General features: G+C 33.8%; 7 protein-coding genes across 12 annotated transcripts in view; 4 read left to right on the top strand and 3 right to left on the bottom strand.

The window, feature by feature from the left end:
- ken (zinc finger and BTB domain-containing ken and barbie protein) overlaps positions 1-10,101 on the top strand; it is a 28,182-nt gene extending 18,081 nt beyond the window's left edge. For both annotated transcript variants that reach the window (XM_081994263.1, XM_081994264.1), the window contains 3 exons: positions 6,250-6,590; positions 6,912-7,250; positions 7,885-10,101. In XM_081994263.1, the coding sequence (XP_081850389.1) occupies positions 6,250-6,590; positions 6,912-7,250; positions 7,885-8,913 (1,709 nt within the window). In that variant the 3' untranslated portion in view covers positions 8,914-10,101. The remainder of the gene's footprint in view (positions 1-6,249; positions 6,591-6,911; positions 7,251-7,884) is intronic.
- Positions 10,102-10,836: 735 nt separating this feature from the next.
- RhoGAP93B (MyTH4 and RhoGAP_KIAA1688 domain-containing protein RhoGAP93B) lies at positions 10,837-14,881 on the bottom strand. Of its 2 annotated transcripts, none has more exons than XM_081994261.1 (7): positions 14,649-14,881; positions 14,156-14,457; positions 13,107-13,337; positions 12,712-12,840; positions 12,072-12,321; positions 11,694-12,012; positions 10,837-11,639 (listed from the first exon to the last, which is right to left on the bottom strand). In XM_081994261.1, exons 1-7 carry the CDS (start codon positions 14,666-14,668, stop codon positions 10,923-10,925), a joined length of 1,968 nt encoding a protein of 655 aa, XP_081850387.1. In that variant the 5' UTR covers positions 14,669-14,881; the 3' UTR covers positions 10,837-10,922. The 2 variants fall into 2 exon arrangements, with proteins under 2 accessions (XP_081850387.1, XP_081850388.1); XM_081994262.1 differs by having other exon boundaries at positions 12,712-12,822; positions 14,649-14,880.
- A 296-nt stretch (positions 14,882-15,177) lies between these two features.
- On the top strand, positions 15,178-16,031 carry LOC145739011 (putative SERF-like protein). Of its 2 annotated transcripts, XM_081994282.1 has the most exons (4): positions 15,178-15,370; positions 15,430-15,535; positions 15,709-15,784; positions 15,840-16,031. In XM_081994282.1, the coding sequence occupies exons 1-3, from the start codon at positions 15,364-15,366 to the stop codon at positions 15,776-15,778; spliced, it is 183 nt and encodes a 60-aa protein (XP_081850408.1). In that variant the 5' UTR covers positions 15,178-15,363; the 3' UTR covers positions 15,779-15,784; positions 15,840-16,031. The 2 variants fall into 2 exon arrangements, with proteins under 2 accessions (XP_081850408.1, XP_081850407.1); XM_081994281.1 differs by having other exon boundaries at positions 15,181-15,370; positions 15,709-16,031.
- Positions 16,032-16,347: 316 nt separating this feature from the next.
- On the top strand, positions 16,348-19,901 carry Paip2 (polyA-binding protein interacting protein 2). Its single transcript, XM_081994278.1, has 4 exons — positions 16,348-16,504; positions 16,626-16,811; positions 17,428-17,525; positions 17,877-19,901. Exons 2-4 carry the CDS (start codon positions 16,629-16,631, stop codon positions 17,998-18,000), a joined length of 405 nt encoding a protein of 134 aa, XP_081850404.1. The 5' UTR covers positions 16,348-16,504; positions 16,626-16,628; the 3' UTR covers positions 18,001-19,901.
- An 85-nt stretch (positions 19,902-19,986) lies between these two features.
- Positions 19,987-22,607, bottom strand: Nt5c (5' nucleotidase C). Its single transcript, XM_081994270.1, has 9 exons — positions 22,401-22,607; positions 21,817-21,992; positions 21,529-21,756; positions 21,260-21,406; positions 21,049-21,206; positions 20,811-20,997; positions 20,612-20,752; positions 20,404-20,555; positions 19,987-20,349 (listed from the first exon to the last, which is right to left on the bottom strand). The coding sequence occupies exons 1-9, from the start codon at positions 22,552-22,554 to the stop codon at positions 20,145-20,147; spliced, it is 1,548 nt and encodes a 515-aa protein (XP_081850396.1). The 5' UTR covers positions 22,555-22,607; the 3' UTR covers positions 19,987-20,144.
- Positions 22,608-22,938: 331 nt separating this feature from the next.
- Positions 22,939-23,627, bottom strand: LOC145739009 (uncharacterized). Of its 2 annotated transcripts, none has more exons than XM_081994279.1 (3): positions 23,413-23,627; positions 23,200-23,359; positions 22,939-23,156 (listed from the first exon to the last, which is right to left on the bottom strand). In XM_081994279.1, exons 1-3 carry the CDS (start codon positions 23,512-23,514, stop codon positions 23,017-23,019), a joined length of 402 nt encoding a protein of 133 aa, XP_081850405.1. In that variant the 5' UTR covers positions 23,515-23,627; the 3' UTR covers positions 22,939-23,016. The 2 variants fall into 2 exon arrangements, with proteins under 2 accessions (XP_081850405.1, XP_081850406.1); XM_081994280.1 differs by having other exon boundaries at positions 22,939-23,144; positions 23,413-23,614.
- Positions 23,628-24,045: 418 nt separating this feature from the next.
- On the top strand, positions 24,046-27,057 carry l(2)k05911 (CLIP and Tryp_SPc domain-containing lethal (2) k05911). 2 transcript variants are annotated; one of them, XM_081994272.1, is made up of 8 exons: positions 24,047-24,210; positions 24,995-25,059; positions 25,111-25,296; positions 25,369-25,841; positions 26,152-26,287; positions 26,342-26,483; positions 26,543-26,688; positions 26,743-27,057. In XM_081994272.1, exons 1-8 carry the CDS (start codon positions 24,114-24,116, stop codon positions 26,896-26,898), a joined length of 1,401 nt encoding a protein of 466 aa, XP_081850398.1. In that variant the 5' UTR covers positions 24,047-24,113; the 3' UTR covers positions 26,899-27,057. The 2 variants fall into 2 exon arrangements, with proteins under 2 accessions (XP_081850397.1, XP_081850398.1); XM_081994271.1 differs by having other exon boundaries at positions 24,046-24,210; positions 24,995-25,296.
- The last annotated feature ends 95 nt before the right edge of the window (positions 27,058-27,152 follow it).

Consider the following 27,152-nt stretch of genomic DNA (forward strand, 5'->3'; position numbering starts at 1 on the left):
ATTCTGAAATTGTAAACTGTGTATAAACAATTTTTTTAAACCGTCACTCTTTAAAGAAATCCACAAAATGTTTCAACAAAGGTCAAAATGTCCCTGTTACAACTCATTACACCAATAACAATTTCCATTAATATTGCGTTTGATTGCAAGCAAAAATTAGTTATAATTTCATGGATTATGTTAATTAACCCATTAAAAAATGTCAGAATTAAGTAATGTAGTATTAAACCTTTTTTAAAGCTGAGCTCTTGAAATAAAACCAAAAGAATACTCACGAAGAAAAATTTGTGTAATTATTGTATATTTTAAAATGACAAGTTTTAACACAGAAATGTTTCAATTCTGATCACCAAAATAAGTGAATTATTGAGTAACTAAAATTAATCTGTTTTAAGATCGAAAATGACTACATGACAAGGAAATCCAAACCCAGTAAAATTGAAAAACCAAAAATTTGTTTGAGGTCTATATCCTACCTATTCAAATCAAAAAAGCTATTCCAACTACCGTAAACTTTGAAATTACTACCAGGGCAAAAAAGTGTTACAGTAAACATAACATATTAACACATATTTTTTGTTAGCAAAATTACATGGACAAATCTCATGCGTTTCATACAAATTGTGCTTGTAAACCGCAAAGAATATTATAATTTTTGGTCTATTTTCTTAATAGGAATTTTTCCTCTTCAACTCGTGGTTTTTTTATTATTATTTCATGAAAACATACAAGAATCACAAATATAGTAGGTAGTGTAATTTTTAAGTGTTATCCACTGTTAATTAGGCCATGTAAAACAAACTATTATAGACAGGAAAAATACAGTGTATTGCAGCTTTTAAATTATACATAACAGTTTTTTTAAATAATGTCAAGTTAAAGACAAAATAACTAGTACTTATAACTGTGGTAATTGCCGCTATGTACATACAGTAATTTGACAAGTTTCCATGCATCAATTATAGACAGAGGATGTCAGAAAATGAGCAGCAAAACAAGTTGCAACATTATGTTCATTGGTTGCTCGTTAACGAACCCGTTCGTTTTCTGCAGGTGTTCTACAACATTTGTTTTTATTAGTTTGAAGAGTCATGTTTAAGACAACACCCCAAAGCGACCATATTTGGTGTAATTTATGAGTTAAGCCTCGTTTTAAAGTTCAATTTCATGAAGCACCTTAAAAGTGCAAATGTGCAAAGAACGATGAAATAAAACGCCTAAAGAGTTGACTTTTTCGTCTCATTTTTCACTTCATATGCCAGAATTAACATGAGCCACATTGAATAATAACGCGAATATTTCAAGAGATTTAACAGACACTAATGCCGGTTGTTAAGAAACAAGTTGTAATAACGATAATTATAAATTTGGGCCACTTCCAGAATGGATTGATGCGTGTCCCGTTTTTTGTTACGACCTCGTTACGGAGCTGTTAAATTTAATTACGTATGATTCCACAAATGGCTTCATATCTTCAAAATAAATTAACTCACACTTCCAGTATCGTATTGTTGAATGATTAATATTCAGAAAACAATAAAGATGAAATTTCATAAGCTGATTCAGTAGTATTTTAGTGAAGATAAGGCAGATGCGGTTTAGGAACGACCTGTAGGAATTTCCTAACGTGGTGGTATGCTTTTACGTACATTTTATACAACATGGCACGTGAAACCACAAACATCCACTAAAAGTTACTAAACTTTCGACCATAAAAAGCAATTTACGACTGCAATAGTTATTAATGTTGGGGGCGTCAAACCAATTATTTATGTATCACACCTGCTAATCTCTGCTAGTAATTACTCACTATTAATTAATCTTACTTATCCCGGATAATTCCATAGTGTAATTAAGTGCGTTATTTTTATTTACTCTGCATGCTGAATTATTTAAGTTTGGATAACAACAGTGAATACATGATTCAAACCAAATGCCCTATATTAGTTATTACATTTATAAATGTAGTATAAGAGAATGTGAGGGAAGCTCTGATAAGAAACCTCAACTGTGAGCGTTAACTATATTTAATTAATGTGAACAATTACTTCCCAATTTACCTTAAAAATACTTAGTGATTCCCACCTCATCATGTGCATCTATAATCTACGTGAGCTGCTGCAAATTTTAAAATTCTTCATTTTCATTGGTTGATCATACAAATTTTGAAGTAATAAAAAGCAAAATGTCATTCTTGTCATCAGATTGCATTAATTCATACTTTAAGTCAGACTTTAAGTTTTTTAACTGCTTCAAAGTCTATGCTGTATTATTAACAACTTTATTAGTAAAGTCATAATCTTCTCTTGTAATGTTCTTCCAAATCTAATTGTGTAGCTGATTTTGTATTGTTTGGATAGCCTATTTAGAGAACAGTATGTAATTAAACGTCTCAAATAAGAAAAATACATCAAACACTATCACTCACTGCATTGTTGGTACTAAATTTCAATATTAATATAAAACATTGATAATAATATTTAAATTGTGTTACGTAGTTGTTTTGTGCAATACAATAACAAACATCCAGATGTTGTAGCAAGGTGAGAATGTTGTTCAATCTGATTCATCACTATTTTCACAAGATAAACCCATTAGTTGAACGTAAAATTGAAACAATTTGAAATAAAGCAAACTTTTTCGGTTATTTAGCAGAGACACATAAGAGACCATGCCGAAAACGATTCAAACAAAGCATGGAAGAAGTAACGATAATTACTGTACCCATAAAATTGCCGGTTACGCAAGACATTACGAGTCACATTCACCATTCTAAAAACGACCTCTCAAAAATAAAACTTTTACTTTTCGTAAACCATTCAGTTAGTTGAGGTCTGCTGGAGACTATTTAAAATTATCATCGATGTGATACTGATGACGATTATTTTTAGTTAAAAGCCTTTTTGCTATAAGGTTTTAAATTGCACGCTCATTCACTTGTATGAGTATATTGAATTTCTTTAAATGGAAACTCAACGGTTTCTCACCACCCACCATTACCAATACAAATTAAGCAGCTAATTGAAAACTGAAAATTCCAAAAAATATTTGCTAAAGCAAGTTTCTCAGAACAATTAGAACTAAAAAAATTCAACCGACAATATAAGCGAGTTCCATTAACACACTCTTTAGCAAGAACATTCTAATGATCTAGCTACCTAATGTTAACCAGCGCCATTTCTCTCATATCAGTGCATCCGTCCGTAATTTTTTCGCTCGCCCCGTATAAAACACAAATGACATAATTCCAGCTGGTTGTCGCGCAAGAATTGCCTTCTTAATAAGTAAAAGTAAAAGTAGGCGAGTTGTGCTATACATACATATATACATAATATTAAGCGTAACATGTATGTAATGTTTGTAGTTTTGTAACGCCAACGTGGGAGATCAGAAAAGGAAAACCTATTTTTATATTCTTTGTTCACACACACGCGTGATGAGAGACATTGAATGTGATAAAAAAAATGACGTTTTGATATGCTGTATAAAACCAAACCGGCAACGCTGTTAGCTTTTAGACGTATTCTTGAATCTGTTATTGTCATGTCATGTGACAGTTACAACATTTACAGAAAACATCTTTGTACTATGTAGTATTGTTACTAGTTATTTACCAACATATAATGGGAGAGTAGGTTATTTGTATAGAATTACATCTAAACTCCCTATTTACAGGGTTATTTAAAAGTACATTTTTAGGGGTTGGTACAGGGTTAGTATAAATTGTGTACGAAGGTTGTATGGTTCCAAATGAATTTTCTTAAGGTTCTATCAAAAAGTCAGGTATTCGCACTTTATAGGATGAAACAAGAAAAAATGCAGTATACAGTATAAGTATTTTGTTTTTAACAATGTTTTACCCTGTAAACTGCGAGTAACTGAAATTTTGATTTTGAGTAAGTGAAAACCATACATAACTTTCATATGTCATTTTTCTACAGACCCTGTACAGGAACTATACAGTAAAGTTATATTTTTCAAACACCCTGTATATTAGTGTATTTTTTGCATGTAATTAAGATCCCTCTAACTAACACCCCTTATATCCATCACCAAGTGACAAATCTTGTAAATGCTGTAACTAATATAAAGTTTTTACTTGAAATGATTTGAATACAAATTTCTTAGATGAATTGTATAAATCAAATCTACTATAAAAAACCTTTATGATGTAATTCAATGAAACAAAATAGAAATGCTAATACGTATTTATTACTGATCACAATAATTGTATCAAGGTTACTTTGAAACAATCTGTTCATAAGTTAACAATATTTAGTAGCTGATAGCAACAATAAGGTTCAACTGAAGAATAAATTGACACAGAAAGAGGTTTTCATTAGTTCCATCTAGGTCTAATAGAAATTTATTGCTAACCTCAAGCAAAAGGAGACAAATTTTCAACACTGTTTCAGTTTTTACGGTTCGCCTGGCGCACTAAAAAAAAAGCGAAATTTAATCAATCCAAATAAATAAACAAAAGAGACAACTGTTACTATTACCGACATTCCCATTTAAACAAATATTACATAATCCTTCGTTTTTTCACTCGGCTTCAATTATGAAATTACATGTTTCTATTGGACTCCCATTGCGACCTTGGTTGTCGCTTAAATAAATTTGCTTTACAATACTCACATGCAAAAACTAATTGCACGCCAAATTAGGAAAATCGCTATTTTCTATTCTTTATTTTCCGAAGTATTATGTATTAATTTTTTTGTTGTGTTTCTTGTGCGTTGTGTAAGTTTTGCCTGCCCGACCACCCAACTATAGAAGCAAAAAACTTTTAGGGGTGCAATCATTACTGTTTACTCATAAAATCCCTTTTTTTTTTAAAGAAAGTGAAGGTCGGACTTTCTAAAAACCATAAAATCTGACATAATATTGTGAAAGGTTAGTTTTTTTTGTTTACCCTTTATATAAAAAGGTTTTGAATATCAATTTTTGCTGAAGTGAAAGTCTTTGTGCAAGGACAATATTAACATATTTCGTTGGAGAATTGTAATCATTATGGTCCAGCGATTCTTACCGTGTATACCTAAATTATCTCCCTTCTTGGCATGCTAATTGCCCAATTACTGAACATACATTTATTTCTTTTAGACCTGAATTAATTATTGCACAAAATTGGTACTGTTTGCACCTGTTTTATTTTTGTTTCTCTATACATGGAAATTTCGCATTTTTTAGTTAACGTTACAAACTAAACAAAACCGATTCGGTTATATGTTATAAATCAATAATATAAGCTTTAATGACCCCTAATTTAGGTTCTATTAAACTTAGATAAGTTTTTAATTTGTTGGTGTCACTGACATTATAGACAAACTAATTAAGTCGATTAAAAAGTCATTGGAGAAATTCAGTAGTAATTTGTTTATATTTTTCTATTGGAAAGGTTTGACTGCTATCGTTGGGATTGTTTGTTTAAAACAAATCTGAAATTTTGAGTTGCTTATGTGGGAGATTTACTTTTAGCTCAATAGAACCATGACACTTCAGTACCTAAATGGTTAATGTATACAGGGTGGGAATACTGATAACTCAAACATTGACACTTCTGTATTGTTCTAAAACTTGAAAATAAGCACTTTCGAATCTTTAGTTACCCCTAAGGTCAGAACATAAGCTGAGCCACTGAAAAAACTTTAAATATGTACCTTAATTTATTATTAAGAAAGAATAAACAGAAATGTAGGTTGACCGAGCAATTAAGTTTAAATTTGTCTACGAAATTTTTAATAATAGCCAAAGAAACACACTTATTTCCACATATTTCGTAGTCAGAAAGTATGGAAAAAAAACAAAAGAAAATATTGACCTAGATTTACTGCATATTATCCTTCTACTTTTTCTGGCTGTTGTGTAAAATCTAATCTGCGTTTTTACTTTTATTTCGAAATCGGCAGCAAGATGCCAAACCTGAATTAGTTCGCTTCGAAATCGAAATAGTTCGGTTGATAGTCTTCGTAAATTAGGATGGCTGATTTTTAAGTTTTGCCACAGTGGGCATCAACATAATGAGGATCTCTCAATTCAGGGATTATTACCTGATAATTACGAGCTATTTATTGTGAGAGGAAGTCATTAATGACACGCCGAACCCCACAACAAGCTCTCGTCAACAAATTGACCTAGTTAACACCATATAAAAGACCGTTTGTTTCCTCTATCCTATTTTTACAGTCCAACCTGATAAATTTAAGATAAATCAAAAGACGGCTACATTGAAATGGTTTCTTTTAGGTGGTCCTCTCCCTACAACGAAATTCGCCATGTACGCTGGAGAACAAGACTCTCACGGCCTTCTAACACTTCACTACGGCAAACACCATGCTACAATAGTGGACGAAATCAAGACCTGTTTTGCTTCAGAAAACTACGCCGATATGACTTTTATTTGCGACGATAAAACCACTCTGAGTGCTCACAAACTCATCATGGCCACCGCTAGTCCGCTAGTGCGCAGAATCCTCTGCGAGAGCGTCCACGCGAACGGACCCTGCGTCGTTTTATTGCCCGGGATCAAGAGTTGCCATCTTAAACATCTGCTGGACTTCCTTTACAACGGACAAGCCTGCATTAAGGTAATTATTAATTAATCATTTGAATAAAACCAAATTGCATGCCTTTAAGTTGAGAATTGCCAACTGTGAGTATATTTCAATTTAAGTACATCACGTAATGACGTAATCGTCTTCCTTGATGAGACAATATATATCCAAAACCGATTATGTTGCAATATAATTGTTGCACTAACAATTCTCATGTTAAGTCATTAACTCAAATTTAACAATATACTTTATGGGAAACACGGCCAGATTACTAAATAAACCGAGGTCCACTTTCCCTTTGATTTACTATAGTTTAATGCGTCCAGTTTACCGAGTTATTGCTTCAAATTTCAGTCGAGTGAATTAGAAAGCATACAAGAGCTGTTCGAGCTGCTCCAAATCAAATCGTACGTGTGGCAGTCTTCAAACTCTGAAGAGGCCAAAAGCCAATCTGATGATGGTGGAAGCAGCTGGGAGCGTGACCACGAACCCACCGATTCCGTCCAAATCAAACGTGAAACTGACGATGACGAAAAGGAAGAAGGCGAAATTAAAGATGACGAAGACGATCCTGCTGAAGAAACTTCATCGCAGGATCAAAGCAATGGATCTCCCAACCCTGTGAATTTATCTATTAGTACTAAGAATACGGATAAGGATGACGGTACTACTGAGTCAGACAACAATTCAGAGGTAACAACTTTAATGTACAAAATAAACATGAGCGTGGTGTGTAATTTGCTTATCACCACTTGCAATTGAACCAAACCGAATTTCTAATAAAGCTGAGTTCACTTATTAACCTAAACGTTTCATTGTAATTAAATGTAAATACTACAATTTGCCTTTAAAACTCCACGTGGTTACCAATTACACTTAATCAAACAACACGTGTTTTTTTCTTGTCCTCGTCAAATAAATCATAAAGCACCTATCTTGCAAATTGTAGGAGGGTCTCTTAAAAGTGAGTACTTTCTTGACTTTATCCAATTAATTGTTGAATAGTAAAAGTTATAAACGTAGTACGTAAAAACTTTTTTTTTGTTCTTATATTAAATTATTCTCTAAAATTGATGCCATACATGTTTAATTGCACAAAAATTTAAAAATGATAATATTTTCATATTCACCATATTATGGTGACCTAACTTTTTTGTGCTAACTTTCCTCATACACATGCTAGGAAATTAATTTATGTCGCTGTAGAAAAAATTAATACTTTTTGGTTTAATTTGTAATTGTATTTCATAAAACAACAACAAACTCCAAAAATCACTTTGACATCTAGACACAGCATGTACCTGTATTAAAATAATAATTTTTGCAGAGATCAGATCAGAAGAACTCATCGGAAACACTGAGAATAGGCCAAACGTCAGTAAAAATAGCACCAAAGGTGCACGAGCTGTCCCAATTTCACAACCACCATATGAAACGTAAAAAAATGTACATAGAACCGATAGACTTGAAACACCAAGAAGACTACTCGCAAATAAAGCCGCCCATAGCCGACCCCAAGTTGATATCCCTAGTGCAAAGTCCCGACAACTGGGTGGTAACGCCACATCGAAAACGACGACCCGGCTTCCATAATTCTCCAGCACAAAACCCTCCTTTCGTACCTTTCTCACCTTCGTATATTGAAGATGCTGGACATCACATACCTCACAGGTATAAAAACCTTCCTCCTTTGCTAGCAGCCCATCATCCAATGTCCTTGTCGGCCCCTCCGTTTCTGGTTGATCGGACTCATACTCCAACACCAGGAACTCATCCGGATACTTCTTCGGCCCCTGAAAATGTAGTGGTGAAATACAGACCTCCAAGTGCAGATCAGGGACTGGTGTCAGAAGCTTATCAATCTTTCGAACACACTTGGGGTGCTTGGAGTTTGTGTCAAACTCAAGTAAACCCTCCTCCTAGTAATGATGAAACTCGCGAGACTCCAGTTGGTTATTCTTCGAATCCTGGAGGTGAAGATTCGGCAGAGACTTCCCAGCAAGCCACGGGCAGCAAACAGGCCTTACCTGCAGTTCAAGTGCGCGAATATCGATGTGAATATTGTGGTAAACAGTTCGGTATGTCCTGGAACTTAAAAACTCATTTAAGAGTTCATACGGGAGAAAAACCTTTCGCCTGTAGACTTTGTGTGGCTATGTTCAAACAAAAAGCGCATTTACTAAAACATTTGTGTTCTGTGCATAGAAATGTTATATCATCTAACGATGGAAATTCGGGACGATTCAATTGCTGTTTTTGTCCCTTATCGTTCGAATCGTTGCCAGAACTTATTAGACACCTGTCTGGACCTCACAATAATTTGCTTTTAAGTAAAAATATGCACGAACTTAAATAATAAGGGTTTTCACATTCCATTTTGAAGATGAAGTCGTAGGAATATTTCTAAATGGAACGACTCACATCCTAATTTGTGATATACTGATGAGCTGTATAGTGTATAGGTGTAGTCGATTGCCTCAGGGACCAAACTGTGCCTTCATCATCAAATCGACTAGCCTAATTTTGATTTTTTGTAGGGGCGCTTTTATGCTCTTTTAAAATAGATTTTGATACTAAATTTTAAGTAACTTTGTGATCCAGGGTACTAAAATAGTGGAATGGAGATCGCCTCGAATTTGTGTTGGTGCCTAAAAATTTTTACTCTACAACTTAATGTCCAGTTGATAACTACATTTTGTTTCTATATTTTTTCATTAGACGTAATTCCAACCAATGTGTTCAATTTGACTTTACGTACCTATTACTGCGCGTGGTGTGTATGACAAGTGATTTTCGGTTTTCGGCTGGTCCGACTTGAAATAAAAAATGAAACAGTTTTTTTTTACGAAAGTATTTTTGTATAATCCTCTGTTATATACATCACAAGTAGATGATTTATTATACAGTAACTAAAATTGCTTCAAACTTTCTACGTTCTAAAAAAAGAAACATTGATCTCGATTATTTCTGTATTGTTCCAGTATTTCTATATTTTTCTACTAGTATTTTAACCAACTCAAACCCAAGCATTTTTAGTTGTTGTATGTAAAATTTGTACATAACAATCTTATAGTTTTTACTACAAAACTGGAATGTACGTTCGTATATTTTTTTAATATACACACCAAAGAAGTAAATTATAAGAGTTACAATAAAAGTATCTACTTAATTAACTTATACACCTGTTTCTTTCTTGTGAGTTCTCATTTTTTTCAGTTAAATAAATTGCGTTTCTAAATAGTGAAAACGCCTCTTGGACCATTAATTGTAAGTTTAGTTTAGTAAACACTGCAAGACGCACGATTGTTTAACATCTAAGTTATTTTAATATCAAAAAAATACCAGTTTTTCTTATTCTTTCAATCTTTTCAATTTCACTGGACTTGAACACACATTTTAAAAACAAATTTGCTACGCAAAGCGGGACGCCTGTGCCTGCGGATGTGGTACAAACGTGGTAATTAATATTCTTTTTAGTTTTGTAAATACGTTAGGTTGTAAATAGTGTAATTATAAGATAATAAAAATCTACAATTTCTCGTCATTTTATTAAAATAACCCTTATTTTTGCCCACACACCCTACAAAATTTGTTGTGCATGTTTAGCATGAGAAGGTTTGTTATGCTACAAAGCTCTTTTCCAAGCTTTAAAAATTTTAAATTGTATTATTTGAACTCTTTGATTTATTTTATTTTCGATTATTTGATAACATTTTACCGCTGTTTAAACTTTGTCATAACTTTCGACTGTATGATTAGCATTTATTTAAAACTGTGTCACGGTCAATTGGATTAAAAGTTTAATTTTACAGGAAATTATGACAGAAAAGAAAATGTGTCAGATAGAAGGACAACAAAACAAAAAAAGAAAACTATAGTTTCTAATTAAAAATTTTGATAAATACTTAGATAAAGTATTGCCCCATAAAATATAATTACTAGAAGCAAATTGTTGCGGTTAAAACTAATCAAATCATTGAATGGTGTTCTTCTAAATAACGCAAACTGAAGATCTACTTAAATTCCTTTACATAACAGAGGCTGGCTTATTGTATCTATGTTAAAGCACAAAGTGGCTGAAGAAAACTTACCACTTTGATATTTGTACAGCTTTTCATTAATTGTACATTTCTGACAAACTGAGAAGAAAATACAAGACTTGCAATAATAAATGGTCTGTCTCTATATCCCACTCTCTCTCCTACATCTTATACTTGGAAACTCATATCAAATAATAATTGTGCTTCAGGATGATACAAGTTGAAATAAAACTAAAATAGAAAACACGAGACGCATATCTATTATCTATTATTTAAAAAAAGTACAATAATCATAATGGTATAAATATACAAATAAAAACTGAGGTCAGATCATATCGCGAACACATTCAGTATCCAGATCTAATATAAGACACCTCAAAAAAGCCATCTCCTTTCGAGCATTGTCAAACATAGTACGAGGATCACTCGCCATACACCTCAAACAATTCGGAGCAAAAACCATGGCTAAATTTGAGGCGTCCATTTTGGTATGCTGTATAACTTCAGGTTTATTAAAAGTCTGCAGAAAACGTATCAAGTAACACAATACCAATCTATGCAAAGTCGGTAAACGAAGAACTAAATCACAAGCTCGTCTTGAAGTCATGGGTTCTGCAACGCATTCAGCATATAGAGAATCAGGGATTAAAGGCTCATAAAGCTCTCTTAGCCATAACTTAAGCAAATTAGCTGGGACGTGGGCATCGCTAGGCTCGCTCAGTTCCCATTTGTCCATTTGGGCTTTCAGTCTATTGACTTCATCCACATCAGCTGACACTCTAAATATTCCTTCAGTTTGAAGGCCTTGCAACTTCAAGACTTGCTTAGAAAGCTCAACTTGAGGCCACGGAAGTCGGCGATTGGGCCATCTACTGGATTGTAGCTGCATCACTTCCCTTAAAGTATTGCCAAACAAGCTAGCTTGGAAAATTTGCTTTCTGGCAGACTCTATATCATCCATTTGAGGCCGCTTTGCTGTACGCTTTCCTCCAGCACCTATACGTTCTAACCGTTGACATGCTACAGTGGCGTAGTGGTTAACCTACGACAAACTCCAAAATAGTCCCCATGTAGATATAAAACCTAAAACACATACCTGTACATGTATAGGCCACCGATTAACATCAGGAAACACGCGGGAGAAAGTAGGATCTCTATGTCTATTCAGGTACCCTAATAACGCAGGCTGGAACACAGGACTAGGAGGGATGAAAGCAAGAGCAATTGTAAGCAACTCCCAACCACGCAACAACGACTCCCTCCTTGGGTTTTCAGTTGTTTGCTTGCAAAGTTGCACAAAGAGCTCATCACGCAGTAAAGCTTGCACGTGCGCTGTACCCAAAATCTCCATCAACAAAGAATTCAAAGAAATTCCGGGACGAGCCTTTCGATCACCCATGTACATCTGAACTTGTCTATTAAAAATCAAACCACCATATTCCCAAAATTCCAAACTCCAACTTAACAAACCTACCTAAACATTTCAAGGGCTTGCTTGCAAACTGGCTTACTTGAAGCCAACAAAGGTCTCTGAAGACTTCTTTGGGTCCAACTGAGCAAATCGCGCACACTTGCTTTCCTCCTAAACAAACCCCGACCACCCAAGTTTAGGTTGTCGGCCGCAAACTTTTCCATGTCTGCCTCCCTTTCAGGTTGTAAAGGAGGCTCGGCAAGAGGTTTCAGCAGTGGCGTAGGCGGGCATTCTCTCTCTTTTTCTCTTGGTTCTGTAAACATTTTGACAGCTTCAGATTGTGATATTATTAGGTTTGTTATCACAGCTACTTTTCAACCAGTGGTTACTATGCATGTGTAAAACACTTGCTTTAAAAAAGTACACCAGTACTTGAGAAAAGTTCTTTAGTAGATAAGTCATTCTCAAACTCTGATTTAAGCTTCAAAAATGTTATATATTAAGTCATACTAAGACTTAACTTGAAGTTTTGTATGCAAACATTACTGTAATGTGTTGTCTGATAAGCATTATTTTTACTAAAAATTTTGACAATTATTCTATGAAATCTACATAAATGTGGCCTAGATTACTACTTTTTCATCCTCAAAAAACAAGTTCAGATGAATATTTATAATTTAACAAATACAAACAGTTTACTTACCAGCAGTTACCCCAGTGGGTAGATTAAGGTACTCAACTTGTCTATGAGAGAGACGATGGGGTAAGTAACTGCCCTCAGACTGGTCTGAATCCTCATTATCCGGTTCGTGGCCTTGAAAAGAAGGATAATCTATTTGAAACTTACAAACAGTCCTTTCAGACAATTCAACCATTTATAGTATTTGTAAGTGTAGAGTTAAAAAAATAAATCTAACTGCAATAAAACATTTAAAAACAAATATTTGGAGCAACTACCACTGAGTGGACTATCAGTCACAGAACAGATAATACATGAAATGGTATTAAAAAAACAATAAGACAATAATTAGATAACTAAAATGACTGATTAACTTGTGTTGTACCATGATACATGTTGAAAAAATTAATGAAAGTTACCTGTAAGGGATTCACTGCCTGTGTCTGAATGGTCACTATCAGATTCTCTACTATTATTAAGCAGAAAATGTTCCAAAGGCAGTAAATGAGAGTCATGCCAATTGGAATAGAGTGGAGCCTCAGCCCCTCTTTGGCTAAAGCTGCTACTTCTGCACAAATCACTTGGCTTTCTACGTAGCTGTGGAGTACTGGCAGATAAACTCAAAGCTTGACCTCTCTCAGAAGCAGGACCTAGCAGTTAAGACACTTTACCTTTAACTAATGAAGTTGGAGTGAATTTACTAGTGAGGTTGGTAATTTTTACTATAATTAAATATTTAGCATACCTATTTATATTAATATACATATAATATTTGATTGCTTGCTACTAAGAGTCAATTTTCTTGTTAATGTTTTGCTAAAAAGCTTGTTTTTTTGTAACTTATAGGTGAAAATGATTGTACTAGCCAGACACATAACCAGTAGTCTATTGTGGTTTACATATGCATATATATCTCCCCATGATATAATAAGATTCTGCAGAAAAGAATAAATTACTAAAGAAAACAGAGAAACAAATGGGACCATAATAGACAAATGTCCAATCAAAATTAATCTTTGGAGGAAAAGAACAATAAGTAAAAATGAAAAATATAGATTAGGCCTAAAATAAAGGTAAGTATAATTCAATATTAAAGCTTTTGTGGGGACACCTATTTCAAGTATTCCCAACCTACTTTAAAAACCCACCCACATGTGGCAAAGTGACTTTTACTGTTTTTGAATTCATTAGGTTTATAATGTGACTTCCAGTAAGTTTTTTGAATTTGTGATTCACTTCTTACCTACAAAAAAAGTGACCTGATATCAATCTAAAGCCTTGATTATCAGCAACTAAATGATATTACTAGTATGAAGTGATTTGTCAATACATTATGTAATGTAAAAAATACAGGGTTGACTATAGGAGCATCTTCCATCAACAAAAATTGTAAGACCTAAAAAAATATGCTAGAACTTTATAAACACCACCTTACCAATGTTTGAACAAACAAAACAGCATTGCTTACCTGTTTGTGTTGATTGATTGCTAGTTACTGCAGGGCTGCAGTCTGTATTATGTTTTAAGGTTTGTAACTTAGCTAAAGGTATAATGTCACAGTTGGTAGGCTTATGCCATACTGTTCTTTGTGATGTTGCATTATAATAATAAAATCGAGCTGTTTTTTGATCAAAGAGTTCCCACCATTGATTTGAATCAGTGCGCTTTACAGGCACTCCTTCAGGAGGATCCCACACACATTCTCCTGTAGCTAGATTTGCATACATGTGCTCTTGTGTTTTGGGCTCTATTATTTCCACCCATTCCACCCTGTAACATTTCAGAATCAAGACCTAATAATCTTGGTGCCATTATTCTAAAGTTAAAAATTATGTCATGGTTTTTATTAACTTGGTTTATTGTGTAATAAGAGTTTGAGGTTCTATAAGTCAAAAATACGGTAAACACACCCAGCAAATGCCCTAACAGGGTGTAACATTAATGAAATATTGATTGAATACCTGTATGAATTTGAAGCCATTTTTACTCATTGTCTAGCAGCCTTAACAGTAAAATAGTTGTGATATGTTAAAACGGCAAGTAAGTAGTTTTTATTGTCAATTTGCTACCCTCAATCATCATTTAAATGACTGAGGTGCCCTAAAAAACACCAACTGAAAATGTAAGACTGTTAGAAAACATTTATACACTACACAGGGACCGCCATTGTTTATTAAAAATATCAAATGACATTTGCAATGTAATCCTCTTGTCACTTAAATGTCAAATCAGTCAACTAAAATTTGGCAGACAGAACCACCAACACAATTATTGTTTCAAATTCTATATCTTTATTTGTACTCTTTTACCATCTTTTACCTTGTTTTATTTTATTAAATTTTTTCTACCTGCTACAACTAATTTTTTATATTAAAGGCACCGTTTTAACTGGTTGTAGAAAGTGAAAATAAATGAGAACAGCCTATTATATTCTATTATTTAGGTATAGAGTTAAAACGATTGGCTGCACTGCCGTACTAAGTGTCAATGTCAGAATAAGAGGGGGTATTGAAGCATTTTTCTCCAATTTCCAATTTTAATGTTAATGTTTAATCACTCCATATTAAATGCCTTTGGTTTTGTGATTGTTGTCGATTTATAGAAAAGGCTGCGGCCTTCGGAAGCCTGTTTTTTTCTTATTTAGCTCGTCCCTACGACCTTTAAACTGAAGAAACAATGACCCGTAAGTGGTAGAATAAATTGTTTCAGTGAGAACTTGTAATTGGAGAACCTTTTTTTTAGGTGGCAATCAACGTGAACAAGCTAGAGAAAAAAACGCAAGAAAGCAACAAGAGCGCACGAAGGGCAAAAAGGATGACGGACTAACGGTAGAACAAAGAAAATTCAGGTAAGTTTAGCCGATTCCTATGTAGCAAACCAACAAGTACTTCTGTTTGAAAACCCCTATAATGTGTTCTATATTTATACCTTACATTAAATCAATTTTAGTTTGTTTTTAAGCAACTGTTTTATTGATTACTGCAATAAAGAAATTTTTGAAGAAAGAAATTGTTTTTACAGGGATGCTGAAGCCATGAGAGAGAAACAAAAGAAAAAGGAGGAACTAAAGCAAAGGCAGGCTTGCAAATAACATTAGGTTAGGTTAGACTTTTAATTGTATATTGTTAATAATAATGAATTTTCTATATTAGGACTTCCCCAACTACTTTATGCCATCTATTATTATGTGAACTGTATTTTAATTTTTAAGCAGTGATGCACATTTTGTTACCAAAATTATCATTTTTGATATTGTTCTATGTGGAAAAGGATACAATGTATGTATATTCAGGATACATGATGTCGTCACTTTGTCCATTTGTAATAAAATAAAATAAGAATAATTAGTTTTCAATGTCTGAACCCGGTCCTGATTTTTTAAAACGTGACAACGTTGCATATGTTTATTGTTGTCCAATCTCCTATAGTACAATGTTGCCCGTTACACCTTTTTGTGTCAACTTACCTTACAAATTACAAGTCAAAGTTTTAAAAGGTATTACTGTTTATGGATAATAGGTAGGTTTTTATACAAAAAGTGCACTTATTCGTGTTATTTTATTAACTTCGTAGATTGATTTCTGGTTTTTTAAGGAAATTTTATGTTTAAAAATGAAATCACCGCCAATAAACAGGTTGATTGATAGACGTGGCAACGTTGGATGCGCGTAGCTTGCTTACTCGCATCGCTTTGCTTTTGACAACACAAAAGCTGTTTTTATTGCGATTCAACAAAAAGTATTTGGCGTATAAACCAAAATCCTTTGTAAAGCTAAATTTGTACATTTTAGCTTACTTTATTGCCGCTCATCGTAAGGTATGTAGGACCCGCTCTTTATCTACCAACCGTATGGTAAAATATCAATAGGTTTTCATTTAAAAATGGAGGTGTACCTTTACCAAATTTGACCTTATTTTCCTTTTGTGGTTTCTTTTAGGCTATGAAAATGCCACCAACCATCGAAGAAACCACTGATAATGGAATCTACGACTACGAAGAGAGTTCTTTGTCCATCACCAATGAGGACATTGAAAACACTCCTGTGGATGACTTCGACTCGCCCCCAGAAAATGATTTTTCTGAATACATGTGGATGGAAAATGAAGAAGAATTCGATAAAGAGGTAAATCATTTCACTTTTCGAAAGTATCTTGTAAGTTATTTTTTGGTAGCCACCTTCATATTAAGGCCATCTTGTAACCTTGCTTAAAATCCTGACTTCCACACAAACATGATTGAAATAACATTACAAATGCAGAGATTGGTTCAATGTTGTTTACCATTTCATTGAAAAAAATAGGTTTGGTACATTCCTTAGATTCTAGCTTATCATATGTTGTAAATTTAGTGCCTTTATAATTTATATTCCCCACCAATGTAAAGATATTTTAAGAATAAGTATTTCAAGACCTTGTTAACTTCTTGACAGGTGGTGTCCTCATTTGTAAAAGTTTTACTTTTATAAAGAGAAAAATTACCAGAAATCTATGACTATATTAACACTTAGAATGTTACTCACAAAAACTGTGGAAGGCTTTGCAGGCTGAATATTGAATGGAACTTTATATTCCTAATGCAGCTTTTTGTAGAACATTTTTTATGTATGCAAGGCTGCTCAGCAATAACAAATACTCCCATGTCTAAACTGTTACACATTGCATTTTCCAGTCAAAATAAATAAAATTTTCAAAATGTCTCAGAACATTTTAGACAATGAATAAAAACTAAACTTTTTACAGGTAATGCAAAGGTTGGAAGAAGAAGCTCTAATGGAGGAGTGCATTGCTTATATGAACACTGAAAATAGTTCATATCAAAATCAAAACACTTCTGATGGGTAAGTATCAATTTTTTCAACCAAAACATAAGATTGCGCCATTAGTATCTTACAATCAGACTTAGTAAACACATATTTGGAGCAAACAACACAAAAACCCCTTATCTCTGTTGTTAGGTGGTATTTTTATACACCATATTACACGACTTGTTTATTTGGGATTTGCCAAATTCAGATTTCTTACTTTGTAGTCAAAATCATCATTACATCAACCCAGTTGAAAGCCAAAGATATTAGCTCACAAACAGTTAATATAAAAATTGTTAAAACTAAGTTTGTTATTAAAAATAAACATTCTGATATCCTGAAGTGTAATGAGTGTCAGTGTAACAAAATATTTAATTATAAAAGGTCTGATGATGGTGCAGCTATGGCCTCCGGCTCCAAATTGAATCCGGAAGCTGCAGAATTCGTTCCCTCAATGAGGCGAGAGCCTCCCTTGGAAGAAAATGGAGTTACCACCACTTCACTTTAAACATTCTGGTCTCGTCTTGATGTAAATAATTGTCCGTTTGACGCATAATCTGAATAGGCTGCGATTATTTATTTTGTTCTAGCTGCATTACATCATTTTAAACATTTATTTGTGAACATCCTCGGCATCATTAAGATTAAGCTTTTGAAATGTTGTTAAACAGCCAGGTTTTGATATCTAATTTATCTTATTTTGTATTATCATTTCTGCTTTTTTGACATGAAGTCCTTGGAAGAAATTCACATACATTCGTTCTCTAAACAACTAAGCTCAAATTTTATTTCTGATTCTTTCATTTTACACTTGCCCACCCATTTCATTTTCTTCCAAGTTCTTAAAACATGAGTTTACAACGTATGAACAATACTGTTTGGTGGTGTATGCGCTATTCAGATAGTATTGTTTATACCTGTTGATGAATCTCTTTCAGTAAAATGCTGCTTCTTTACCAAAAACAAAAAAAAAAATGTGATCTGAGTTGTTTATCATTTCTTAATTAGTATTGTGTCTACTTACAATTTTATTTGTTCCTAATGCTTTTCTTCATTTTATTTTACGTAAAGTATTTCTTAAAAGTTGTAACTTAGAAAAAGCTCATTACTGTCTGTAGCTCGATATTTATGAATCTGTTTAGGAAAAAAATAGTACACATTTAGTAGTATATTAACTAATAAGACAAAATATGTCTTTTTTAGAGAATCTGAAGGACCTCAGTTTTAGGTAAATTATCTACATTGTTTTGAATTTTCTATATTTCATCTAGTAAATTTGTATGAGGTCGAATTATGGTTGTAATTTGAAAAGAAATATATCCGATTGACCGTCTTGGATACATTGCAAAAGAAATTTCAGCTGTTGGGCAGAGTCGACTCGTTTCACTTAACTTTTAGGGCAAGCTAGGATATAAGGAAAGGTGTATATTTGTATCTGTGATGAATCAGCGGCGATATTTTTATTAACAAAAGACATATTTTCAATTTCATTCTTGGAGAGATGCTATAGGTGATAAGTAAGTGTACACTATTAATTTTAAACAGCCTGATGTTAATTAAAAGCAATTATTGTTCCCTTAGTTGTTAACTGCATTTGGAATTCTATATTATTTTTTTAAGTGGTTAAAAAAAAAATCAGCTAACTAGATGTATAGAGTTTCAAATGTAAGACTTGCTGTAATAACGTCTATATTTATCAAGTAAGAGTGTTCACTGTTCTTTAGTCCATTTTCACCCATCAATCTGGTTTGTAAAATTTATTGTTTAGTCCTCAAAAGTGCAGTTTATAAATACTCAACAAATTCAGCAGGCTATTTCGAACAAAATCAAGATAGAAATACAAGTGATCTGGGTTTATAAGCGTGGTTCAATGGCATTTCTTCAGAAAGAAATTCAGACGAAATTCCACTAGACCACGGCTTCTAAGCCCAGATAACTTTTGTATTTAAGTTTTAACCGGCCTTGAAAGCCTTTATAGTCTGATAAAATCAAGATTAGTCGGAAAACAAAATGCCATTGAAGTAGGTGGATTTTTTTTGTACAACCAAAAGAATTCACTTACTTAATGTTTGAACTTAAAGCCTGAAACACTTTAAAACATAATAATGTATAAATATTTTAGAATAATTAAAGAACAGTGGATTTCTCTGTTTATATTTGTGATTGTATGTTCAGGTGAAGTAAAAAACCTTTACAATTTTAGTCCTTAGATAAAAAGTCCTCCACTACATTCTTCACACTAAGTGTGATACTGAAAGCTGTTGGCGGAACAAAAAAATACATAGTATCTTTGGTGTGGCTCTCTTAAAGTCCGGATTTTAATTGGTGCAAATATATAGTGAAAATCTTATTCATTTTGTATTGATACTTCATATGAAATGAATAATAAAAAAAATGAGAACCTTGCAATGTTGTTTTTTTATTCATATAACCTTGGTTACAGTGTGTTTAATTTTGACTGATATTTTATCCAGGTACCAACAAATACAAATCATTACTCAAGAAATATTTATTGTCTTTTCTCCATACATAAGTTCTGATATCACCTGATTGTAAAAATCCCAAAAGATGTAACAAAATAAATTTTAGAGGCAAGATACAGATAAATCAAAATAAATAGATACTATAATATAAAGATCAAATAAATCAATTTTACACAAAATATGAAATATATTCATGGGGCATTACTCCCCGCCTAGGGTAGAAAGTGTGATTCACTGAGTAGTTAAGTAAATTTGTCAGATTTGACGTATAAATATCCGCAAATCTAAAGAGCCTTCTGGAAAAGTAGGTTGGGTTGTGATATGTCCTAAAAACGCTGCCAAACTGCTTATTAAAAACGTACTTAATTTCATGCCTGGAAAAGTACAATATAAACAAAATGTCTGTAAATTTGGTAACACTAAACTACCTTAGTCTATCACGTTCAGCCATCCATTTGGCTAAGACAAGTTGTTCTTCAGGGTCCTCACAGTCTTGGTGGTCCTCAATGAGCTGGGTTAACATTTGTAACCAGTTGGCGTTTTTCTTGAATTCTGGATTGTTTAAAGTAGCAATTTCGTGCTGAAAAAATACTACATAGCCACACCTAAAATTACCAAGTTACTATAATTACTAACCGTTAATTCAGTAATTATAGCGCCAGTACGCCAACCATGTTCTAAAGTGACGTCAGCCAGGTCGCTATAAGGGTGATCTCCAAAATATAACACTTGATGCCCGCGCCACCCTGTTAGATCTTGAAGTTGTTTAACTGTTCCCTTGAAAAGTAATTTAAAAGAGTAAAAATTGCAATATAAGTTACATATAAGTACACACTTCATAGTAAATTACACCTTTCTCTAACTTAGTAACTCTGTCCCAAATATGAGTGCCACTGCGTTCATCAAAAACCCTGATTGGTCGCGAAAGATCTGTGAAAAACTTAGGTTTCCTAGCCTGTACAATTAGAACATCGAAGTAGTCCTTCCAGTCAGGGCCAATCAACAACTCCATGCCCTTATTACTAGAAATCCTTTAGCTTGTGCATAACCCAAAAAAGCTATAGTAAACTTACACAAAATGATAAGGACTATTGGTAACCAAAAACAGTTTTTTTCCAGCTTTAACCAACCTGTCAAAGAAAGGCCTGATTTTGTCATTAGTTTCTATGTATTCAGTGACATTTTGGCCTACAATTTTGTGCATCACAGGGTGGGAGTTTCTAACAGAACTCTGCAAAAGCAAAAAAACATTGCAACTACCAAACCAAGCCAACACAACAATACCTGAATATCTCTGAACAAAATTTCAGGATGGTAATCAATGTGATTTCTGTCAAAGTAATCAGCAACATTACAAATCAGTACCATTTCTGGAACTGAAAACAAATCAGCCAACTGAACCATCTTAGTGTGTGAATCCTGTAATACCAACTATAAAAGTAAGAAAAGTGTTGTAAGAGGAGTGTAAGCTGTGAGAGATGTTAGTAAAATGGTTATTCTATGTTATAGGTACATCTGGTTGTAATAATTATTATACTATAGTAGGGACTTACAGAAGCATTTTTGGTGTGTCCTTCAACATATGCAATAGGAATAATTCGGTTTTTGTACAGTGACAATACTTCATCATTGGACAATGCTTTGAGTCCTTTGTAAACTGTACCAAACTGAATTTGCAGGAAGGAGTCTAATTTGAGTAACACTCCCTTTTCAATGTCATAATGTAGACCTCTTACAGCAAAACCTGGTCTATATTCCAAGTTTGCTATTTCAGAGGGGTACTAGAATCATTTTTATTTTTTATAATTACACTTTTTTAAGAAACTCTGCAAATATCTCACCTTGTACTGTTCAATTAAAGTTTGCCTGCCTAAATTGTACAATAAATGTTCTAGAGAAGGTTTATAGCAAGCTAAGGTGTAGTCATAATCAAATCCATATACTTTGACTTCTTTCAGATCTAATTCATTACAAGCAAATACAGCTTTGGGGTTTACATCTTGAGGCAGTTTTTTAGCTAAAACATGATAAGAAATTACAATTTGTAGGGTCAGTGAATACTTCAAATTTATATGTAAAATTTAAATACCCTGGTATAGGTGTTATTTTAAATAGTCAGTCAAGTTCAAGGTCATCTATAGTATGTATAAACAAAAAATGTTTGGTACATTCTACACATGGTTCAGGTGATTAACATAGAAACTTAGGAAAAGTTTTAAGTAAAAATAACCCTTGTGTTATAATAGTACCTACACTCTAAAGACAAAATAATGAGCATCAGCACCAAGTTTAGTTTTATTTACAAGCACTTTCTAAAAAACTTAGTAATAAAAAACCTTCATTCAGCACATACTCCAGGATTTCAAAGTAGGTAGTCCTTGATCACAACCTGAAGGGTGAATTAGCAATTTAAAATTTTACTTACATTGGCACTTTGTTTTGACTAATTTGTAGGCCTCTTCTAACCTGCGGGTTGAATGAAACCGCAACCATAGTTGTTCTTTGAACTGATATCTACTAAATAAATAATAATTCCTTTTGAAATAGAGTTTATTACATAATTTCCTACCTAAAAACATTCCAAAACTTTTTGGTTAGGTTAGGCCTTAAGAACAACACCAAATGTGATTTTGACAGTGACATTGACAATGATAATTCTTTGCTGCGATTGGTTTGTGTTACGTCGACTCCCTATGATTTTATTTGATAGGGTTCGTTTTTACATGAGTTAGTAAAGGACAGACGAATAATATAGATTATGAGCAGGGTTGCCAAAAGTGTCTTTAATAATTTAGCTTTAGGGCAACAAAAAAGAGCTGTTTTACTCCCAGAATGCTCCTTTACTACCTGTTTTTGAAATACAGACACAGAAGTTTGTCGATATTTCTGTAATGTACTGTTATTAATTAAATGACTTTATTATCTATCAGAATCTGGATAGGCATAAAAAAATAAAAACCAAGTTACTTTGCATTTTTTAATTTGACAATATTTTGCCACTAAACTAATAGTTTTATACCTACATTATTACTTAAGTCATTTTATTGTTCGCTGCTTCCTAAACGTGGTGAAAAGTAATGGGCTCTCCCAGTTCTTTGAATGTAGCTGCCATCATAATATACAGTGCGACCTAATCTTGGTATGAAGTCAAATCTATTAATTTTCTTTTCTAAAAAATGTTCTAATTAAGCTTTGAAATTCTGTAAGAAAATGCAATAGAGTACCTTTGTAAGGCAGTGGAAGAAACCAAACTGGATATTCATTGAGCAAATCTCCAAGAGTTACTTCAGGTTCATTCTCCATTTTCCTCCCTAATCTAGGAGTAAACCATGAAGATTGAATGTCATTTAAGTCTCTGGCGCTGTTCGTAGTTTCAGAATCAACCTTGCATTCACACATACATTGTTAAAGGTAAAATAAAACAAAACTGGACTTACATTACTATTTCCCAATGCAAACGCAGAAGTGTGGAAAAAACACCCAGCAGTCATCATTAAGATAAGAACCATAACTGGAAACTTCAGAAGCACGCCCGTCATTTCTCTAGGATGTACGGAGGTCTACTGCGGCTTTTAGTGTATGCTAATCAGTTATTTATGTTAGAGCAGCGGCTCTAAACTTAAAGGATTATTTCTTTACAAAAATAAACAACACGGATAAGCCTCAAAAATCCCTATTTAGATGTTGATAATTTATTTTCATCTAGAAACTGTGCGGAATAAATGAAATTAGCTAATCCTGTTTGTCCTCTATCCCTTTTATCCTTTAATTAAGTTTAGTTTGATTTATTGTGAAAACGCTTTGTAAAGTTCGTAGATTAAATAATAATAGTTGAAAGAGATCTTGAAAAAAAAATTGATCTGCTACATCAACGCAGGAAGAAGTAATAACGCACAAATAAGCAAATGCGCATTTATATTACAAAAAAAACGATTAACATAATTTTTTGCAATGGCCCAAGGAAAATGGGTGTTATTAACTAAAATTATTTCTCCGGTTCTTCGAGCTGGATCGAGAGGGGACAGCTCATCAGGTATGCCTTTAAGGAGCCACTTTATGGCTACTTTGTATTACAGTCGCAGTACGTATCGGCAGTAACGGTTGTGTTATCCTGCAGCGTCTTCTCATTTAATGAAGCATGGGATCTGTGATACATGTTTGTTTGTTTTTGTTATTGCAAGTCGCCGCTTCTTGTTGCATTAATGATTTTGATTCGATTGTCATTGATCTTGATGGTAAGTGGACTTTTTTCTAAAATCACCTGGGGTGGAGTATATTTGAATTGATGGGGACTAAGATTCACATTTTCGTCATCGTCTAGAATTGGTATAGTGTTAAGGTATATGAAACTGACGACAACATTTGATGAGTTTGTACAGGTTCATTAAACGCATAACAAAGAAGAGCGATTAACTGACAATTAGTTAGTTGGTTGATCACTGGGAATCTATTTGCAATAATTTTTAACTTGTGCTATAAAGAACATTGGAAGGTGAACGTTCGATGCGACCTTGGCAGTGATTCAGTCAGGTAGCAATGGCATTTGCCAATAAGTTAAAGAACTCGCTTAATGGGATTAATATCATCAGTTTACGATACAGTTAAAAACTTTTATTTTATGTAACAATTGGCGGTTAGATCATCACCTCTTCATTTTTTTTTCAATTAAAGCCAAAGTGAGGTCATTGCCAATTAATTTGATGAGTGTCTCATTGGCTTATATACATACTAATATATCAAAATTCCATATCAGATTATCCATAACAATGAGCTGGACATTAACATGACATATTCAAATTTAGATGAGGTTCGATAAAAATCTCTTCTTGGAACTGTTATTGACGACTGCGCCAATTTAGTGGCTAAAACTTTTTAAAATAAAAGTAAAACATGTTTTGAGTTATAATTCGGGCTCTGTGGGCAGACCACCGTTATAAAAACCGATTATATTGACTTAATGAGATTAATTTGCATATTTAATACTTTTTTTTGCTGAACTAAATTCATTTACGTATATAGGTACACCACCAGAGAACCCTAATCTAAGCAATCGAGAATCCAAACAGGTCCTGCTACAGCCCTTTGTGAGTTTAATTCCACAAGTACAACCATTATCCTTTATTCCTTTAATCCAGCCTCAGGCAGCCTCAGGTCTAGCTGCACCATCAGGACCTTGCTACACGTCCAAAGGACAAGTGGGTACTTGCGTTCCGTTTACAAAATGCTTCCCATATTTCAAAGCAACGTCGAATGCTGAAAACTATGAAATGTGGCTGTTAGCAATGTACGATACTTGCAGCTACATTAAAGATAGTCGTCAGGTTAGTTGGTTAATATTTTTCTTAATTACATGTTCAGCTTCACAACTCATAATTGTTTGTTCGTTTAAACAGGTATTTGGAACATGTTGCGCAAATATCCCTTCAGACAGTATAAGTGAAGACGACAACTCCACCTCAACTCTAGCTATGCCAGAATTGGCTAAAATCCCTAATTGGCCCCCACCACTCCCCACTCATCCTCCAGACCACACAATTCCTCCAATCCCGACTCACCCTCCTAGTCACGGCATCCCCACCATCACCACCACATCTTCCAAACCGTCAATAACTACCAAAAGGCCTTCCAGCAAACCTGTAACCAATAAACCCTCCACCACAACCCAAGCACCTTCTTACGAAATAGCGTCCGCATCTTGTGGAGCCAAAAATGGCTTGGAAGACCAAGGAAAAATTGTTGGAGGACACAACGCTGATTTGAACGAATGGCCCTGGATTGCGGCTTTGTTTAATGGAGGCAGACAGTTTTGTGGCGGTTCTTTAATAGACAGTATCCACATTTTGTCTGCTGCTCATTGTGTAGCTCAGTAAGTTGGTTCTCCCTGTAGAGCAACTGTTAAAGTTAGTTTTTTCTTGTTCTATAGACAGACTATACTATTGTTTTATAAAACGCATTTCAGTGATAATTTCTCAATTTCTGTTTAGTTTTCTGGGAAAAGGACTATCCAAATATAGTTCACTCATAAAACGTTCTTATGAGTAAAAACACGTGGCCAATTTTTGTTTTAATACCAGATAATCTTTCCTAAGGAAATTAAATAAGGATAAATATAATTTTAATGATTTTAATGGGTGTCTATTATCATTTTTTTGATTTCGTTAATTTTTCAAAAACAGCATGAGTTCTTGGGATGTAGCAAGATTGACCGTAAGACTAGGAGACTACAACATCAAAACTAACTCAGAAGTAAAACATATCGAAAAGAAAGTTAAGAGGGTGGTAAGACATAGAGGTTTTGATTCCAGAACTTTGGTAAGTGGGTTTCAGACATCTTATTGGACTTACCTCATTGAAATTCACTTTCAGTACAATGATATTGCGATTTTAACTCTGGAATCTCCAGTCCAGTTCAGTTCAGTTATCAGACCTGTCTGCTTACCTTCTGGAGGGGCAAGGGATTGGGCTGGTTCTACTGGTACCGTTATTGGATGGGGTAGTTTAAGAGAAAGTACGTGTAGTTTTGAAACTTTAACTGTGTTTCGATTACGGGAGTTTTGAAATATATAGGTGGACCCCAACCGGCAGTTTTGCAAGAAGTCAACATCCCTATTTGGAGTAATAACGATTGTAGGCAGAAGTATGGTCACGCAGCTCCTGGTGGTATAGTGGAACATATGCTTTGTGCTGGGCAAGCTAACCGAGACTCTTGCAGCGTAAGTTTTTCCCGTTCAATTAAGATTTGTATTGAATATAATGGATCAATTCAGGGAGACTCGGGTGGACCTTTGATGGTAAACCATGGAAAATGGACTCAGGTTGGAATAGTTTCTTGGGGGATTGGTTGCGGCAAAGGCCAATATCCAGGAGTGTACACTCGCGTGGAAAAGTTCTTACCCTGGATTTATAAAAATTTAAAACAGTAACTTTAAAGTACTTTGTTTAATTTAAGTTGCGCCATAAGAATCGATCCTGGGATTGATTGTAGTAAAGGAGTATGAATACTTCTAACAGCTCGTGTAATAAGTCGATCTCATCATCGAATCAACTTTGCTTTAAATAAATCAAGCTAGAGAATAAAAGAAGTGTTTTTTTTATTGAACAAAATGACACAAATCCACAATATCAAAAAAAAATGAAATAATTTTAATATAATTAGTTTTTCTGTTAATTTGAGAGT

The sequence above is a fragment of the Ips typographus genome, linkage group LG16 (assembly GCF_016097725.1).
Source record: "Ips typographus isolate SLU linkage group LG16, UJ_Ityp_2.0, whole genome shotgun sequence".
Lineage (NCBI taxonomy): Eukaryota > Metazoa > Arthropoda > Insecta > Coleoptera > Curculionidae > Ips > Ips typographus.